At 36.8% G+C, this 19,780-nt stretch overlaps 1 protein-coding gene across 1 annotated transcript; it reads left to right on the top strand.

Annotated features, from left to right (window-relative positions):
• Nucleotides 1-813: 813 nt before the first annotated feature.
• Nucleotides 814-19,772, top strand: TPD52L1 (TPD52 like 1). The gene is made up of 3 exons (XM_010707326.3): nt 814-928; nt 5,234-5,382; nt 17,397-19,772. The coding sequence occupies exons 1-3, from the start codon at nt 854-856 to the stop codon at nt 17,572-17,574; spliced, it is 402 nt and encodes a 133-aa protein (XP_010705628.1). The 5' UTR covers nt 814-853; the 3' UTR covers nt 17,575-19,772.
• Nucleotides 19,773-19,780: the final 8 nt, after the last annotated feature.

Genomic DNA, 19,780 nt, shown 5'->3' with positions numbered 1-19,780 from the left:
TCAGACAGTGAAAAATGAGAAGACGTAAATGAGTAAATTCCCACCAGTCACTGTTTTCTTCTTACTGAGTGACTAGAAGTCAGGATATATTGTGAATCTTCTGAATACCAATCAAATTCAGGTCTCATGAACATTTATGTAAGTGAATAGTTGGGTTACTGTAGGTGCTGATGCAGATCTTGATCAAGTAGAATAAGGTAATTGGACGTCCAGTACAGTTGTTCTCCCTTCATATGCTTGAATCAAGGAATCAAGGGATGATTTTCTCAAACCTTGAGGAATCTTCAAACAGGAGGTATTTCCTTCTGCAAATATGTCCAAATATGTCCAACTATAAGATTCTTGAATTTCTGCAGTGGTGCTTTTAAAGCAAATTTGGCTTAGCTAACATCAGTGATTCACATTAATCAACTTTCTTTTTTGAAAAAAACAAAAACAAAACCAGGGGTTGGTTTATTTGTGTTTTGTGATGAAGGGAGGTTTTTGTTGTTTTAATTGTTGTTTTTTTCCTGTGTTGTAAGAAACAAGATGTCTTGCCATGTGCTCCAAGGTGATTGCCCTCTAGGGACAAATTGTGTTTTCATGTATTAGATTGTTTTAATACAGTAAACACCATCTAATACTTCCAATCACTTTTCAGAAATGAGAAACGGAATCCAAATGACCTTGAGTTGGAAAACATTGATTTGTTGTTCCCTTTTATTTTTTCCTAGTGGGTGAATATCTTTCTTTTATTTTAGAGTTTGTCAACATCGCAGCTGAAATAATTAACAGTAGTTGTTATACTCCTGTTGTTTAACTCTTCATTTCAGGTCTGTTGGAAACCCAGTCTTTGCATGAAGCAGACGAAGATATGGTCACTGATGTTGATTTCACCAGTATGATTTCTGAAGAGGAAAAAGAGGAGTTAAAGGCTGAGCTGGCCAAGGTAATTAATTTGAATTTCTGTGAGTATTAATGTTTCTTTTTCTGTTAATCAATAGATATTAATTGTAGGATGAAGTATATCATAATGAAATGCTCTTTCTTTAGGTAAAAATTATTCTAGGCTACAATAGTTTGAAACAATTGTTTTCCGTATGTATTTTTGGAAAGTTAGCTAACTTTTATCTTCTGATGGTAGAGACGAAGTTAAACATGCCATTTTAGTTAACAAAAGCCACTTGTCTTTATATGCATAAGCCTTTCTTTACAAAGACTGAAAGATGTTATTATTACATCTATGAAATTGTTGTTGTAGTGGTGTCACACCTGATAGAAACAATTCTTTGTATGGTGCTCTGCTGCTTATGGTTACAGAAGAGTCTGGTGATTAGCACAGCAATTTCATCAAGTTTTTCTTTCCTTCATGACTGATGTGTCTGGAGAGGGTTGTATTTTTGGTTTGCATTTATTTTTTTTTTTTAATTTACAGAGCTTCAGGACACATCATAACACCATGAAAAGATTTAAAAAATAATATTTAATAAAAAAGAGAGGAAAGATGAGAAGGGTGAATTATGTGTCTTTTTTATTACAAAGGCTCAGGAGTTTGTCTAGATTTGGCTTAAGATAAGAGAGTGCTATGAGAAGGATTCGCTGCTATTGCACATGGAATGGGCTTACCCAGAAGACAGCTCTTCTCCTGAGAGGAATTCCTGCCTTTTGTACAACAAATATATAAATCAATGTTAAGTCACCATATAAAATACTTTAATAATTAAGAATGCTCTAATCAATCTTAATGACTCTCAAGTCATTTTAGCAATGTTGATTCAATATCTTTTAGTGAAACAGGGAAAAAAAAGGATTTTTTTTCTGTGCTTTAGTGTTACATCAAGCTTTTGATTCCAAGTTGTTAGTTACTTTTTATTACTTTCCTGATCCTGTTGTTTTTGTTAATTATAAGAAGGAAGTTGAAACTTCACTTACTCAGTTTATCACACAATAATGATGTAGGAATTTATCCGTTAATTACTGGCTTTTTGTTGGGACAAGAGGCCCAACTGAAAACAAGATGTTCGCTCTGTACCAGAAAGCACTTCTGTGCTATGCAGGTGATGGTGCATTGGTGCAGGTGATGGAGGACTGGCACAGGTTGCCTCAGAGAGGCTGTGGGGTCTCCTCCTTAGAGATCTTCAAAAGCTGCCTGGAGGTGGGCTTGTGCAGCCTGCTGTAGGTTGTCCTGCTTGAGCAGGAGTTGGACCAGATAAACCCTGAGATCTCTTCCAGCCTAAATGCTTCCTTTCCCTTTTTAGGTGAAAGAGACAAGTTAGGTGTATGGAAACAAGGAATAAAAAAGCTTCCTGCAACCATCTGATACAGATATGTCTCTTGCAAGAGGATTTATCTCTTGTCTCTCTTGTGTGCCTGAAGATTCCTGTGAGAGATGAGTTTTCTGATAGAAATGCTCTAATTCTTGTACCAACAAACAAATGAGAGATTGTCTTTCAAATACTCTGATCTTGGCTGACCTGGAAATTATTTTCTGAATTTACCCTCAGCAATTCACTGGCATAGAGCTTACTCTTGGAAAAAAAACCCAAACCTGTAATTGTGCTGCGAAAGGCTTGGAACTTGAGCTTGGTGAACTCTAATGCTTAGAAGAAGTTTATAGTTCTTTAAAAAGACTTACAAAAACCTGTAAGATCTCAACTTTTCCAAGACAAAACTGTGGCAATTGGGTGATGTTTCCTTTTCAAAAGCAATCTGTTTTTGCTTTCAAGTCCTGCTCTGCTCCATCAATGGTGGTTTTGTTTTCCTCCATATCTTTATGTGTTGGTTCAGTTTCCTCTGAGTAAGAGGGCTGTGCATACACCCAGGCCAGGATACTACACTTTGATTGGTGATACGATAAGAAAAAAGGATATTTAATGTGGCTTAGAAATATGGGATTAACCATGATGTCTTCTGTTGTTGTTGTTACACTTGATACTTATCACTAAGTGCCTTGATTATTAAAACTAACATAATAAACATATTCAAATTAATATTCAGCTTATAATTCCAGCCTGTCATTAATATTATTCCAACCAATAGCTGCATTTTTACACATCTTTCCACCTCCACATGTTACATAGTACTGTATAGTCCAGAATATACAGATAATACCAAATTACATAATTCTTTTTTAATATCAGTTTGCCCAGAATGCTCTATTTTACATTATAAGTACTCTCTGAATTGTTGTTTGTGGATTTTATTGTTGTTATTTCCATGGGAGTTGTATATGTAACCTGCTTAAATGGTTTTCAAGATCCCACTGGAAGTCCCTAATTCTTTCTCAGTCTTTGGTCACTGGGATCTGAGCACTTCGGGGAAGCTTTGTGTCTGCCATTAAGTTAAAATGATGGAACTTGAGGAGCATTTTGTCAGTTCAAAGCTAGTTTCTGATCTCTTAAGAAAAATAATGTATTATTTTTAATGCAATCAAAAATGTTCATACTTGGACAACTGAACATGGGGTTAATACTCTCTTAGGGCTTCGCAGCTTTTGGCATCTATTCAAGTGAACAGGTGGAAGTTAATTTTAAGAGAAACCTTCAAATGTTTATGTATCCAAGTACCTAATGATCAGCCTAGTCCTACCCAAGTGGAAAGCTAATGTTTATGTACATGAAAGCATACTGGTGCTAATTTAAATTAAATTCTTTAACAGTGTTACTCAGGCAAACTTCTGGGAAACAAAGAGAATTGTAAATTGCCATCTAAGGTGTGCTGAATTTGTGCTTTCTCAATTCTGTAAGCATTTAACCAGTTATCCTCTCAGAATAGGAACTCATACTGTCTCTTGACAGTATCTCATTTGCAGGTTAGAAATATAATGGAGCATTAGGGATAGGGTGAAAGAATAAAGCAATTTTGGATTGTTACCTATTCTACCAATGAAGTGTTGGTATCACAAGTCTTGGTGAATGCTGGTGTCTGCTTCACTATGGCTGTGGTTTTGCTTTGTGTTCGTAGTCTTACTGCTTAAGTTTTTGAGTAATTTAGATAGGAGGTAGTGACAAAGGAAAAAAAACTGGTGGCTGGTGGATTTAACAGTGAGACTTTTTAAAGTACAGTGGGCTTGCAGATACTTTTACAAGGAATTGGGATGCATGAATGTGTAACATAAAAATAATGCCGGTACTGACATTGTAAATATGGCCCTAGAGGTCACAACTGAATCTGCTGCTGCTTGCCTCATTCCCTGCAGCCAACAGAGGTAAATCTCAGGATGAGTGTGATCCCAGGGAACTTAACATATGGTATGATACATCACCATATGTTATACTGTTAACACGTGGAGGAAGGAACACAGTTGGTAAGGGAACTTTTAAACCTGAAGTGAAAGGCATCTGCTCGTGTCACTTACCCTTGTTAGCTTCAGTACCTCTGAGTGCTGGTTGCATAACTGGTTTAGGAATCTTCCTAATGAAGAATTCAAGCCTGTGCTCATGGGAGTGCTGTCCAATGGGTAAACAGTCAGTGGCAAACTGTTTCAGTTGTCCCCCTTCTTAGTCAAGTGTTCTGGTCATTGCCACACCAAAACTCAGTTTTGGTTCTGATGTGTGTGAAATGTCTACTGCAGAGAGAATTGTATCTCTCTGTTTGGGATGAATGTCATCTTTACAGCTTGAATTTACATAGTGGCAAGGAGCTCTGAAAACATTAACCTGCTGTGGTTTTTTGAACAATTTTCACTTTTATTTTAAAACATGTGGGGACTAAGATACAACGACAGACACCCGTGATACCCTTAACTTATAGTATTATGTGAATTTTTTTTTAGTTCAACTTGCTGCTAACAATTTGTATTTATTTTTTCATAAGTGTATGAGATTAAAACATAATCTTTAAGTTAAATGCCTGTGCATTAGAAGAGAGATATCTATCTGAATTATCCAATTGTCTTTTGTCCAATTTCCTTGTGAATGAAAAGGTGATATTTGAGGCTCCTGATGTCCAAAGGCAGATCTTGGTCAGGTTGTTCAGTAGTCACTTCCTGTCCAGAGTATTCTGTCCGTCTTATCAGGTGTGTACAGTGGTGTATACAGAGAGAGTCACCTACAGCAGTGGCGTCAGCTATGTTCTGGACATCTTTGTGATTTATACACACTCAAATCTCTATACCTCTCTTGTCACATAAAAAAAACCCAAACCCACAAGTTTGTGCGAGATGCATTTAATCTCCTAAGATAGAATGTGTTTATCTTTCTGCGTGAACAGGCTAACACCTCTCTCCTTTCTCCTCCCTCTTTGTTTCTCCCAGCTAGAGGATGAAATTTCAACTTTGCGGCAAGTACTAGCAGCCAAAGAAAAGCACCTGATTGAAATTAAACAAAAGCTTGGCATGAGCCTGATGAATGAGCTGAAGCAGAACTTTAGCAAAAGCTGGCATGATATGCAGACAACTTCTGCGTGAGTACAGACTGCACAAATACATTTTGATATGTTGTGTAGCACATTGGAGATACTTGAGCCCTGGGATGAAATTTTTCCATAGAAATACCTGCCAGAAGGGGTAGAAAACAGGGGCAAGTATGTCAAGCCTCTCAGAGCAAGGAGATCTGAAAAAAACCTTCCACAGCAACAATATGCTTTGCTACTGTATTATGCCTTAATTTTGCAAAATCAGAGCAAATAAATCTGTCACGGGACTGAGGTCAATCTTCCTGTCCCATGACATATTCCTTCAGTTTTTACTGAGGAGAGACAAAAAACTTTATTGATCTCAATGTATTATGTCTTCCAACTTCCGAGAGAAGAAAGATTACCAAATATTAGCAAATATTCAGAAACAAATAATAAATACCCCATCATCTGAATTATAAAGGATTATGGATGGAATCAGCTGATGTGTTGAATTCCTGCTCCTGGCTATCCAAAGGAAACATAAAACTTTGTTGACGTTAACTGTGCCATCTTTAAGGTTATCTTAAGTCCTCTGTATATCAAGTATATCAAGTTTTGCAATTTACCAGCATTGTGTTCTTTGGCAAGTCACGTATCACAGCCTTGGTTTACGGCTGTGGAGAGTGGGTAACTAGTTCACAAGAGTTCAAAGAAACTCTCCTTGAATGTTTAAGCAGCTCGGGGTTTCTAGGGTGAAAAGTAATGTGGAAGTGTAAACAATAGTTATTCTGCTTAGTTATATCTGTTCAAGTAGTTTAATGTGAACTTTCTTTTCTAGAACCAGACCAATTTACTGTGGAAGTCTGTAGTCTAACTCAGTTGCTGCCTTCCAGGAAGGTGCATTTGAAAAATCCCTGAGTGCTTAGGTGAATTGAGCAAGGAAGGGAGCTTATTTGAGTTACAGCTTGCTGCCAAGAGCTATTAGTGCAAGCCTTGTGTAAGGAAGGAGTTAAAAGAACACAGATGGAGATTGTGATAGGATCTGTCCTAAATCTACCATTCCTGAACTGGGAACTGACAGAAGTTTCAATATTTTATTTATTTGTTTGTTTGTTTTTGCAGTTGACAACTGGATTTGAAACTCATAGGGAGATGCAAGAGCAGGCGACCTCACACAAAGGGTGAGGTGGGAGTTGATGGAAAGGCAGGCAGGGCACTGGCATTGCCCATGATGGAACAGCCTCATGGAATCTGAAGAAAAGAGCAGAGCAGGTTCAGTGACAGTAAATACAATCAAGATAGAAGTCAAGAAGACAAATAAGGCATAAACTCCTTAGTAGGAATTGTGATTTGCATGCCTCCTAACATTTACTTTTGGACAGTTTTTCAGCTAAGTCTAAATGTCATCTAATTTTCTTGACATTGTCACTAATTGATGCACTTGAGAGACATTGTCACTGTTGTCTACCACAAGTTCTAGGAGAAGGTAGTCCAGATGCACAGAATTTTAGAAGAGAGGAGAAGCAGAAGGCACCTAAACTGTGATTACTGGGAGACACTAGCAGAATTTCAAAATAAAAGCTTCAATTGTTACTTTAAATTTTGTAGCATTTTCCGAGATAGCTTTTCACTTTCTATTCTGAGAATTGATATTTTTCACAAAAATAAAGAGACTTTAGGAGCCTTTGTCAGTATGGTATCTGCTACTCTTTAAAATGAGCTTCAGAAACAAAAAGCCATTCAGTGCTCCAAGCCTAGTGTTTGGAACTGAGCAGCAAGGAGTCTATTTGTGCCCTTGAAAGTCCTGTTGTCTGTAGTCCAACTGTGATATTATTCTGCCTGATACTCACTGTACAAATCATGGTAATTCAACATTCTTAAAAACAGATGTGTTATGTAATATAGTGGTGATTCGTTTTTGCTAGTCCAAAATAGCAATGGGAAGCATTACTCGCTAATATTCTCTTATTTAATGAGGAAAAGGCTTGCTTTAAAAAAAAAAAGCCCAAAATACTTACATTCCTGTATTTTAAACTTGTAAATCCCAAATTAGTTATTTTTAATTAAAAAATATATATGATGTTTTAAGGAGGCTACTTTTGCTTTCATGGAATCTTACTGGGTTTTGTAACCACCTTTTCTGAAAATTGTCCCCATTAAAGAAAAAAAATTTTTTTCAAACTTATAAAGCACAATTATGCACCAAAATTTTAGTCCTTTTAATCTTAATAATCTTTTAAACTCTCCAGCTGGGCATACATTCTTAGGGCTAAAGTGCACTTAGAGACTCAGCACCCAACTCAAAGAATGAATGCCACTTGGAATGACTGAATATAAACTTCAGATCCTAACTTTTTTTTTTTATTTTTAAGTATTTACATTTGAAAAGGTTGTCCAGGTAGGTTAGGAGTTAGCCTAAGCATGCTTGACATGTTGACATATGGTGCTCAGGGACATGATTTAGCGGAGGGTTGTTAGAGTTAGGGTAGTATGGTTAGGTTGTGGTTGGACTCGATGATCTTTCAGGTTTTTTCCAACCTAAGCAATTCTATGATTCTATTCTATGTACATGTCAGAAATTATCACTAAAGGATTCTGTTGTGATTAAAAAGGAAAAAAAGATCATGATCACACTGAAGAAAGCCAGAGCTGAAGGTCAATTTGGCTAATGTTCTCCACTGAAGATTATGACAGGCTCAGCATAGAAGTCTGCATAAGGTCTATTACTTTCTTATTAATTTATGCTACAAATTATGCTAAAGCATTTCTGTTTCTTGTAAGACACCATATTTATGACAGTAATGTACAGCTCTTTCTGTATCAAACTAGTTTTTTTATCAGCTTTGTTCTTCTGTAAAGAAAAGCTGTAATGTTGTTTGTCTTCTATGAAATACACCTGGAAGTTATTCACTTTTGATGACCAGAATCATAATGCATTTATTATGTTCTTCATTCATTTCTGCTGCTGTTCTTCATTACGGTTATTTTTAGTACAATCTTTGTGTTAGGAAAAGGAGGATCTTTTACTATAGAGGATATCAGTAACTAAAGAGTAAGTGCTTGTTTCAAGCTTAGTTTCATTTCACCAGCTAGAATGATTCCCCATCACCACTTTTTTAAAGATCAGTGTTACAGTGAATAGAGGTGGGTGGGTATTATGTTAGCTTCTAGCAATGCAGGGTTTTATTTATATTTTAAACATGTCTAATTCATTTATTTGAATTCCAGAAGCAAGTTAATGTTGGCAAGTTTTGAGGTTATTTATTTATCTTAAGGAATCATAAAAAATGTCTTCAAAGTGGTATTTACGGAGACCACAACTGAGCTTTTCTTATGTGTTCTGCTACAAAGGAAAAATTTTACGTAACCTGAATACAGTGTGTTTACTTATCTAAATCTTTTTGATTGGTGATGATTCAATAAAGTTTCCACAGTGGTTTCTATTCTTCTGCACTTAAAATTTTCCCTGTGTAGTGCATAGAGGTAAAATGATTGCTCCAGTGAGTATTTTACCTAGTTTTATGCAGAATCACAGAATAGTTGAAGTTTGAAGTGATGTCTGGAGTCTATCCAGTCTAGCTGCCCAGAGCAGAGTGAGGTAGAGTGGCATTCTAAGGACTGTTTCCAGTCTGGTTTTGAATCCAAGGTTGGAGTCTACAGCCTCTCAGGGCAGCTGATTACAATATCCAGTCACCCTTTCTGTGAAAAACCTTTTTCTTATGTTTGAATATTTCTTGTATCTTGTTCACTCCCTTACAGGTTTTCATAGATTAAATCCCCCTGAGTCTTGTCTTCTCCAGGCTAAACAGACCCAATTCTCTAGTATCTCCTCATAGAAGTAATACTCCATTCCCTTAATCATCTTGATGACCCTTCACTGAACTTTCACCAGTATGTCCATGTCCTCTTCATGAAAGAGGAACCTAGAGCAAAACTGCACTGCACTGCACTGAAGGTCTGGCTCTAACTGGTGGTGAGAAGAGGAAAGGGATTATCTCCACCAATCTACTAGCCAGTATTCCCTTTGGTGAACATGATTAGGTTCCTCTTGCCCCATTTTTCTAGTCAAGGTCAAAAGTAATGGTATTCTTTAATGCAGTTACAAATTTGCCTTGCATAATATATGGAGAAGATTACAAATGTTAATTTATATTTCTCATCTCTCTCTCATAGAGATAGCTAAAAACATCCTCACCTTTAGCAATCATATGGATTGTAACCATGCCCAACTTTGTCCTTCAGCCTTTAGGCTGTTGTTCTTCTCACAGAAGAAAACAATGGGATGTTGCAGCGTTGTACTCTTAAGGAGATATATCAGGGCTAGTGAGTTTCTTAGCAGCAGCTGTATCTGTGAAACAATCCAACAACAATCTCACTCAAGCTAACAGTTCTCATAAACTCCTTCTCATTCTTGAAACGTTAGCAACTGTTAGAAAGCATAGGCCTTCTCTTTTTTAAGTGGATAACCTTCCAGCCCATAAAAGAGAATGGTGAAATAACCACAGGCATTGCTTTTAGGGGGTTGATTTTGGTTGGTTTTGCTACTAAAACCACCAAAACTAGTACCCCAGACATTCAGACCACTGTAGGGAGCTGCTTGCTAGTGGCCAATAAATCATTGCAATAGCTAAAAATTGAAAGAAAACATATTCTCTCTTCAAGGGCTGTAGCAATGAAATGTCTCAAAGCCCATATACTTAGTAATTTGAACTGGGGCATTAAGACTGCTTTGAGGTAAAGGAAAGTGGAAGCATCTAGGGTAGGAATCTCACAAAACTGTGTTTCCAAACAGGCTTTTCATCTTTTGCTCTCACAGACAAAATAGTCACTTCTAGAAGCTGAAAATTGTATGAATTAAGTGACCAGAATCAAGAGAGCTGTAAGTGCTAACTCCGACATGTTTCCAAGACAGTGCCTGAGGCACTCTCAAGCACTGGCAGATTTTTGTAGCTCATTTAGGAAGGCTTCAGTATTGCTCTGCTCTTACAAGAAACATCTGCCTGAGATCTCGGAAAGGAGCATTCAACATGGACTTTTCCTCCAGAAACAGAATAAGAATCACATCTTTGACTACTCATTGAGAACTGTACGTACCAGCTTAGTTCTGCTGATAGGAAACCTGAGGATAATAGTGTGGGTTTCCACAAATACTGAATTTTTTTAATCGTATTTTATAATTTAAGTCTCTACCAGGTGATAGAAAATAGAAAGCAATAGTTGCTCTGCATGCATTTTGGTCTTCAAATCTACAGTACTCAGAGCCTCCTTTTGTATAACTTTAAATACGTAACAATATGTTCCAGAGGCTTAGAATTTTCTCAGGAAATTGGCTATAATTTCTGGACAACCGCAGGCCTACTGTGACTTTTATGAACTTAGTATAACATGTTCCCACACACATGCTTGTTACGAGTGGTAGTAATAGAAATGTGGGTGTTTCTGTTCATTGTAATGTGTAATCACCTTTTGTCATTTTCTTCTCTAAATTTGAAAGTACATGTACTGGTTGTATAAGTGAAGAAACAGGCATGTTGATTTTAGCAAGTGCATTACCTGAGTGTGGGTGTGAACTCTATAAATGTAAAAGAAGCCTCTCATTTCCAGTAATTTTCGGTGTCCTTTGGGTCAGGTCAGTCAATGTTCCCACCTTCTTCAAAGACTTGGTTTTGTTGGCTTTTTTGAGCAGCTTTTTTGCATGTATCTCTGGGCTTGAATGTGGGAGGGTGGCCTAATGGAAAATAAGATTGGAGAAAGGACTTGAAGAAGTTAACAAAGTCTGTTTCATTGTCCCTTTCCTGAAAAACGTACATTCACTTGATTGCATCAGAAGCTTTAGCTAATGGAAATTCCATAGGGACTTTGTGTGATCTATTCCAGATCTCTGAATATACTATTTCTTGAAGAAAAAATCACAGAAAATATTCTCCAGAAAATATGTACATGCATTTTAGATATCTGTAAAGGGTATATCTTAGTATAAAGAGGGGTGGCCTAAATGTGAGCTGGAATCTCTGAAATGTCCGGGATTTAAAATATCCAGGAGAGATTCAGTGAAAATGGAGACAGGGAAAAATAAGAGAAGGGAAAGAAAAGATAAGGAAGAACTGAATGGAAAAGAGAAAACAGACATGGTAAGAAAATGAAAGGGAAGAGAGAAAAGAAAAAAAAGAAAAGGAAAGGGGGGAGAGTAGGAAGGAACAGGAAGGGGGAAGAAAGGAGGGAAGAAGAAGAGAGAAGGGGAAAGAGAAGAAAGGAAAAGGGAGGCAGGGATATGTTGAATCTGTATAGTTTATTTTCATCTAGTGTATATAGTGTGGAGCCCACAGATAGTGTTATTAGCACAGTTTAAGGTGTGATGTATTCTGAAGTTTTGTCCTGGAATGTCTTAAGCTTGTCTATGTTTGAGCCAATGTATTATATCTTTTCTACCCTAATAATTATATCACAACTGCTTGTTTCTCTTTCATTCTATGCTGCACTGTACAAGTCATACCTTCACAGTTATATCCCCAGTGTTTTCCATGACTTTGAAGACTACAATGCAGGACAGTACAGAATATTTGTCGCTGTTGCCTGACACCTTTCCTGATTCATGACTTTCTCCTGCCTGCTGAACACAGCAGTTTGCATGCTGCACACAGATTTCTGGCTGGAGGCTGGTAGAGGTTCAGTTCCCTTATTCTCTCTCTGGGACAGGAGTTACCTGGGGCATAGCTCCTTTAACTGATTTAGGCATTTGCACCCATCAAGGGGCTAGCATGGTTTCAAGTAATTCTTAGAATATCTGGCAAAAGGAGAAATATCTAAAAAGTACATCTGTTACTGTGTCTGAAGTCAGAATGAATTTCAGGTGAGCATTTAAACCAAACAGTTCAGAGTTCATTTGTGGGCAGAATGGGAATATGAATGCTCTTAGAGAATACGTACAGATAACATGTACTTTTAAGTACATATTATCTATCATTCATATATGCTTTTTTTTTAAGCATTAGTGTAGTTTATTTAATACTCTCTATTTTTCACAGAAAATCAATGACAAAATAGCTTTCTATTTGAGAGTTTCTCAGAGATCCAGATGCTTTACACCTATTCCAGAAAACGTCATTCCTAATCTGACTAATAGTTTGAAAAGAAAGAAGAGGCAAATTCCATAGGATGTGGCTTGCGCCACCAGGCTCTGCTCTACATGATTTTGTTGTTAATTGTTTGCATTTTCTTGCATCTTATGTAAGCTCTGTCACAGAAGTTGGTTTCTCAAACGGATTAATTCTGCAAGCAAGCATTGATGAAGAGGAACAATGCTGAATGAAGACGTACTGATTAGTAGTATGTGTTGTTGTATTTTATGGAAGCTGATTTTAAAATCTTTATTATTCACTAATAGGTCAAATATGCAGATGGCCATGCAAAATGTGAATGATGTGTTTGTAGCCTTCTTCTGTCAGGAGCTCATATACTGTGCCTATGAAGGCTGGTTAGATTTAACTCTGCTGTATGAAGGGCAGTTCTGCATTGAGTTGAGATGAGATCAAATACCACGCAGTATGATTATCTCATCTTATTTTGCAGATGATGTTGGTCATTTAAACATCTAGTTCTCTGACCTCTTTATATGTCTGTGGCTTAACTGTGTTTTATATGAAACACCATTTCATAAAGCGTAATGCGAGAATGAAATAATAATCTTCTTTACTGTAGTTGGCTGTAAAAATCAGCTAGTGAGACAGTTTTGTCGTATGATAGTCTGACCTAAATGCCTTATATAAAGGTAAAAATGCATTAAAAATATGGTATAAATCTCTCTGTCAACAGAGTATGTTACAACACTAGAGATGTAAGCTGCTTTTACATGTTTCAGAAAGAGTGTATCAGCAGAATGTAACTGTGCCATATCAACATATTTTATGATAACTTCTAATAATCAGTTTTGTTGACAATTTTTTTTTTTATATTCCTTATTTTAAAATCCAAATTATAATCAGAAACTTATGGATACAATTTTCAGGTGAAAGTCATCTGAAAAAGTTAATATTTGTAATGTCACAATGAGCTTGATTCACAATTTTACACTTTGGATAAAGTATCTGTTTAATCTTTTTGTCTGCAAAATACAGTGTAAGTATTTACTAATATGTGCTAAGTGAGAAGCATGAAATCTGATCCTTGTTATTCACTACAAGTAATTGCTGTGCGCTGAGGAGAATGTTTAGGTGTCACACAAACAGTGAAGGCATTCCTGCTGTAACTGAGTAAATCAAGAGACTCCTGTGTCTGGTTAGTCTGTTTCTACTTCTGCTGATGCTACAGGACATGTGGCATAATGCTTTTAGAATCACAGCCATGATGCTGATGTGTGGCTGTAGGAAAGCAATGCATTACATAAAAAAGTGAACACTGGTGGCTCCTATTACTGGTGTTGCATCCAATTGAGAAGGTTCCCAGAGATCAGAAAGAATATGCTGGAGGTCATCAGTACAAAAATAGTAACAACGGCAAGGTATCAAATGAATGGTGTAAATAAAATGTAACTATAAAAAAACATGTGAACCAAAATACTCTTCTGAATATAAATAAAGAGCATAATTAATTACAGTAAGGAAGTGTGCCTTGTGGAAAGGTCATTTATTAGAAGAAGACATGGTGATACGAATGGTGCATATCACCATTATGGCAAGGATGGGGGAGAATGATTTTTAAGGTAATCACTGGTGATGAAAGCTGTTGTTTCTTGTCTCTGCTGCCAGGCATTCCATGTTGCACAGCATTTTTACCTTTGTTGCTTTTTTGTTCCTTAAAGCTCCTCCAGCATTACTAGAGAGAATGGGGGAGTTCATGTCAAAGGTCATTTTTGGCTAGTTGATGCTGAAAAAAGGCCAGTTGCATAACAGTCTTAGCTGGATTTATGCCGTTGTGTAACATCAGAAGTATTAGGAACATAAATACAGTCTCCGTGTCTTTCTTGCTAGTGGAAATATTGAGGAAGACTTTTATTTAGAGGATTTACAGAAAAAAATACATTGTTAGTTGAAATGCCATAATCAGTGTCATTTCAACCAGTTCCCAAAAGGTTTTTTTTGATGAAGTTAATGTTCTGGTCACAACAACAGCCCCAGGGAACCCTACGGACTTGGGGAGGAGTGGATGGAAAGCTGCCTGATAGAAAAGGACCTTGGTGTACTGATGGACAGTCAGCTAAATATGAGCCAGCAGTGCGCACAGGTGGCTAAGAAGACCAATGGCATCCTGGCTTGTATCAGGAATGGTGTGGTGAGCAGGACCAGGGAAGTATTCCTGCCCCTGTACTCAGCATCCATCTCAAGTATTATATTCAGTTTCGGGCGCCTCAATATAGAAAGGACATTGAGGTGCTGGAGCAGGTCCAAAGAAGGGCAACAAGACTTGTGAAGGGCTTGGAGAATATGCCATACGAAGAACAACTGAAGGAAATGGGACTGTTTAGTCTGGGGAAAAAGAGGCTGAGAGGAGACCTTATTGCTCTCTTCCAGTATCTGAAAGGTGCCTACAGTAAGAGCGGGTTGGTTTCTTCTCACTGGTGACAGGTGACAGGATGAGGAGAAATGACCTCGAGTTGCATCAGGGGAGGTCTAGGTTGGATATAAGGAATAACTTCTTTACAGAAGGGGTTGTTAAGCACTGGAATAGGCTCCCCAGGGATGTGGTTGAGTCACCATCCCTGAATGTGTTTAAAAACTGTTTGGATTTGGTGCTCAGGGACATGATTTAGTGAAGGGTTGTTAGAGTTAGGGTAGTTTGGTTAGGTTGCAGTTGGACTTGATAATCTATAAGGTCATTTCCAACCTAAGCAAAGCTATGATTCAGAAACATTTAAGGAACTCACCTGTTTCATAGTTGAAATTATGCTTCTCTCCTGTATAGAAGCATTTGGGACTATTCTCTTAATGGGTTTATGTAGTATGAGGAACCTGTAGCGCAAAGGCAAGACGCGAAGATATTGTCCAATAAATATAAACATGTCCATGCATAAAATGTACTATGAAGTGTACTGTTCAAAAAATATCTCAGAATGAGTTCTGCAAAGTACTTTACTTCTTACTGTCAATTTGTGCTTAAATAGTATTTGTTCCTAGATATATTTTTATATTATTATCAGCTTCATTGAATATATACACAGAATTTTGTAGACAACACTTATCAAGAAGGTACGTACTCATAATTTAAATGAGGCATCATAAACACGTATTTTAGTTTCTCTGTATTCTATGAGGTGAAAATATGATGACAGAGGTCAAATTAGTCGAGCTGCAGAATGAGGCCTTGGTGAAATAAGAGCACTGCAATCCAGGGCTGCAGAGAAAGGAAACCCCCCAGAAATGATCTCTTTCATCTTCTTTGTATTCTGCCCCTGAAAAACAATAATAAAAAACAAAACAAACAAACAAAAAAAAAAAAACAAAAAACCAGACAATAAACCAAGACAACTCCTTCCCTTACCGTTGCAGTGTTTTAGCCTTTGTTACCATTCCGATTCAGTGCTTGAGTTTAATTCAAGTTATCTGTTAACAAACTGTAGGTCTCTTTCAGATCTGGTATCTCAGTCTAAGATCCTTCCTTTAAGCTGTTTTTTCTATTCATTGGAAACCAACACAAGCTCCTTCACAGAATGACATGTTTCACTTGGCAGTTTAAGAATTTGTTAGGCAGATTTAAGATATTTTACTGCTTAGGGACATAGAATCAAAGTATTTATACTGGGGAAAATTATTTTTGACAGAATATGGTCTGAAAGAATACCACATTGCTCAGCATCTTCCTTCTGGCCTACAGTTTTTACAGCATAGTCCTCAGCAGAAGACTTTCAGCAATAGATGCTACCAAGGCTAAAAGGGTCTGACAAAAAAATGTGATGTGCAGTATTGCAAATGGTGGTCTTCTCTTACTTCTCCTATCTCCACAAGGATATATAGCTTTCATATTTCTAAAAGTTAGAAGAAAGCACTCTGCTTCCAATTTAAGAATTAGGCAGGGGGATTTTTGCATTAATCTCTGGTGTATTTTGGTATGTATTTGCAATCTTACAAAACTTGTTCAAAGGAAAAGTAGGACTGATGGAATTGTACTTCTGAATTTTTCATGATCATTTCTGCAGTTCTTCTCTGCCAAGGCACGCCACGGGATACAAAGAGTAATTTTCTGGTGTGCTCTGCTTTTGTTACTAGGTCAGTATTTCCAATTATGAGCTTGTCTGCGTCACTGGGAATTTCAGATAATTTCCTTAGAAGGAAACCTCTGACGTGCTTAAAGTTAGTTTATTCAGTAAAAAAAGCATCTGTACAGAAAAACTTATTGATTACTCTGAGGATGCGAATTAACCATTCCAAAGGTCTTTGTAGAGCAGAGCATATAACCTAAATCAGTAAATGAAGAGGATTCTGTGTTTGAATGTACATGCTATACGTGAATTGAGTGACTTCAGAAAGGAATCAGTGCTATTTAGAATATGCATTCACTATCTGGATTTTTTTCATCTTTCTTTCTCTTATCAAATCTTCTTCCTTTTCTCTGAAAAATTAAAAAATCCAAAATTGTAACGTACAGGAACAGATGAGACCTATTTTGTCTAATCTGAAATATCAGTAAATAATTTTGAAGTGTATCTAATTTATATATGTGTGTTTCTAATCTGTATATACATGAAAGAGCAGAGTTCTATGTTTCCTGATTCTTCTGTGACAGAAAGTTGGTGTTTGCTAAAAGAATTCTTATTTGATGTGAATTTATAGAAACTATATAAAGCAGGTATTTAATAGATCACAGCATTCTACTTTTAAACAGCTTTTGCTTACTCTCTTGGAAGACATTAAATGCAATGGGGAGAGGAAGAGTGCTTTGCTCGCATTAGGATTAAACTGCATTTACGAAGCTGTGTGGAAGTGGGCACCTTTGTGATTTGTTTTGTGCAAGTTACTGTGTTTCTTAGCCTTTCAGTGAATGAGACTTTAAAATGTAGAAAGAAGGAAAGAGGGAATTAATTGCAGAGCATTCGAACCTCACTTTTTAAAATATGTATTATTATTTTTGCTCTTTGTTTTTGTTTCCAGGTACAAGAAGACACATGAGACCCTGAGCCATGCAGGACAAAAAGCAACAGCAGCTATCAGCAACGTAGGAACTGCTATCAGCAAGAAGTTCGGAGATATGAGGTACAGAAGCTGCTGTTTCACTGTCCTTACTTTGAGGAGAAGCACCATAAAAGCCTTTCTTTCTGGTCTACATTAGTGTTCTTATATTTCAAGTAGTTGGAGTATTTTATAACTTTCATTGTTTTGAACCAAAAAGAAGGGGTAACAATGAATGAAGGTAACATTTTTACTTGACTCCTGCTTTTATCAGTAAACAAATAAATAATGCTTTTGGAACAACTTAGCACCTGGAGGAAATGTACAATAAAATGGAATAAAATACTGCAGTAAGATCTCTATTAACACAGTTTTACTCATACATGCATTGTGGACACAAAGACCATCTGAGAAAAACAAGCGTACTGTAGATATGTATGTGGAAAGATAAATAATAAAGAAATATTTCAGGCTATTTTTATCATCTCTTTCAGGATGTACAAAAGATGTAACAAAAGTAGTACCATATCCTGAGGATGGATTTTTATTATTTAGCAAACTCTTACTGCCTTGTTCATTTTTCTTTTTCTTTATTCTTTTTATTTGATCTGTTTCATCATAGGAGACAGATAAACTATGATGGAAATAACGGAGATTGAGGGGAAGAATTACCACTGAAGTACTTAAATATCAGTCTTCATATATTGCTGTATCTTTGAAAGTATTAAACCTAAGGTTCCTCAGAATGAGAGCACAAAAGAAGAAATCGTAAACTGTAAATCAACACTTAAGTTTTCAGTTTGGCAGCAGGATTATAGAATTTCTTCTTGGGTGTTTGGTGGAGTTGATTTATTTTTTGTGATGAAATAAATGGACTTGAATGTTAGAATTAGGGTCTCATTTGTTAGTGATACTAGAGTACGTTTCTTGTCATTTTCACTGTATTAATTCATTTTACAGTACTTCAAATACTTTTTGGTTTTTTTATGCAATTTTTTTTTCCCCCACTCATTTCTTAATCCGAATCTTCTGAAATCTTTAGTCATGTCTACCTCTTACATACAGCCAAACAAAACCTCTATGAAAGCACTACTGCTTTTCTAGGTGCAAGTTGAAAAAAAAGGAAAATCTTCATCACAGTATTATCCGCCTTACAATGTTTGTTTCCACATTAAAGTTGAAAATCTAGTCAGTGGCTTTGCAACTAGCTTATGAACATAAGCTAAGAGCTGTTTGACTTCATATACTTAAACATCTCTCAGTATATATGCCTGGTCTTCCTTTTCATGCTTCCTGGGTCTTCTGTATGAGAAATACTGAATATAGTCCTAATGTTGTCTTTTGTGTTATTCACAGTTTCCTGGGGTTTTATATTTTTTCTAGTCTCAGGCTTAGTTGTGTATGGTTTTTATTTTCACATTCTTTTTCTACCACTATTTACTCTTACTGCCCTTCCTTCTTTCATAGTTGTATTGTGTATATTTGAGAAATTCATGACAAGGAGTTTGTGTGCCATGTGGCACGCACATCCTATGTTCTTTCCTCACACTTACTTACGTAACAGAGACAAAGCCAGTGCTTGGTGAACAGTGCTGCTGCTTTAGTGCTTTGGGTCCTTACAGCAGGCAGCAGGGATCAGAGTTGATGTGCACACTGGTTCCTGATGGTAGATGGAAGGATGATCAACAATTCAGTACTTTTTAGGTCCTGTTACTGTGCTTTGTGTAGGGTGGGAAATTGCTGCAAATGCAGAAATGTCTTCACTGTAATAGAGCATGTTTTTCTTTTAATATTGCCTTTAATTACTGACTGCTATCAAATTAGTTTCTATTCCCTGTCAGTACCAACCCCCCACCCCATGGTGATTGTGCTTCTGACTAACACTTGGAAAGCAGATGGGTGGTATTTATCTCATTAGCCCTTTAGCCAAGAGGCTGAGTCCGTAAGCATTTGAATTAATCTATAAGCTTGGTTCTAGTAGATTTCTGTGATAAAAAGCATTATCTCAAATGTGGTTGGGAAATTTTTAGGAAAATATGAACTTATCAGCTTTGCCATTTTTTAATTTTTACTTATCTATTTATTTATTTTTGTGGAGGCATGCTGTTTTTGTTTTCTAGGCACATGACAATGAAGAAGCAAGAACCAGAGCCAGTGCCCCCTACTTACATGAAGCATGGCATGAATCGGGCATGCTACATTTGCTGAACACCCTAAATCTGGAATAACTATGTGCTTACTCCAGCAATGAAGCTGGCATAAGATACATCTCTGGGTGGGGTCGCACTGTAAACCTTACCACTTAAATGGCCTGGTTTAAAAATATTTTTTCCTACTCTAGTGCTGGCTATGGTTGGAGGAATAAG

Source organism: Meleagris gallopavo, chromosome 2, assembly GCF_000146605.3.
Source record: "Meleagris gallopavo isolate NT-WF06-2002-E0010 breed Aviagen turkey brand Nicholas breeding stock chromosome 2, Turkey_5.1, whole genome shotgun sequence".
Taxonomy (NCBI): Eukaryota; Metazoa; Chordata; class Aves; order Galliformes; family Phasianidae; genus Meleagris; species Meleagris gallopavo.
This window is presented reverse-complemented; position numbering and strand designations above follow the sequence as displayed.

Bases quoted from the DNA above. Each gene is read 5' to 3' on its own strand.
- TPD52L1 (XM_010707326.3), top strand. From the start codon at position 854: ATGGTCACTGATGTTGATTTCACCAGTATGATTTCTGAAGAGGAAAAA. The intron at 929-5,233 runs GTAATTAATTTG...TGTTTCTCCCAG, and splicing joins TAAAGGCTGAGCTGGCCAAG to CTAGAGGATGAAATTTCAAC. The intron at 5,383-17,396 runs GTGAGTACAGAC...TTTTGTTTCCAG, and splicing joins GATATGCAGACAACTTCTGC to GTACAAGAAGACACATGAGA.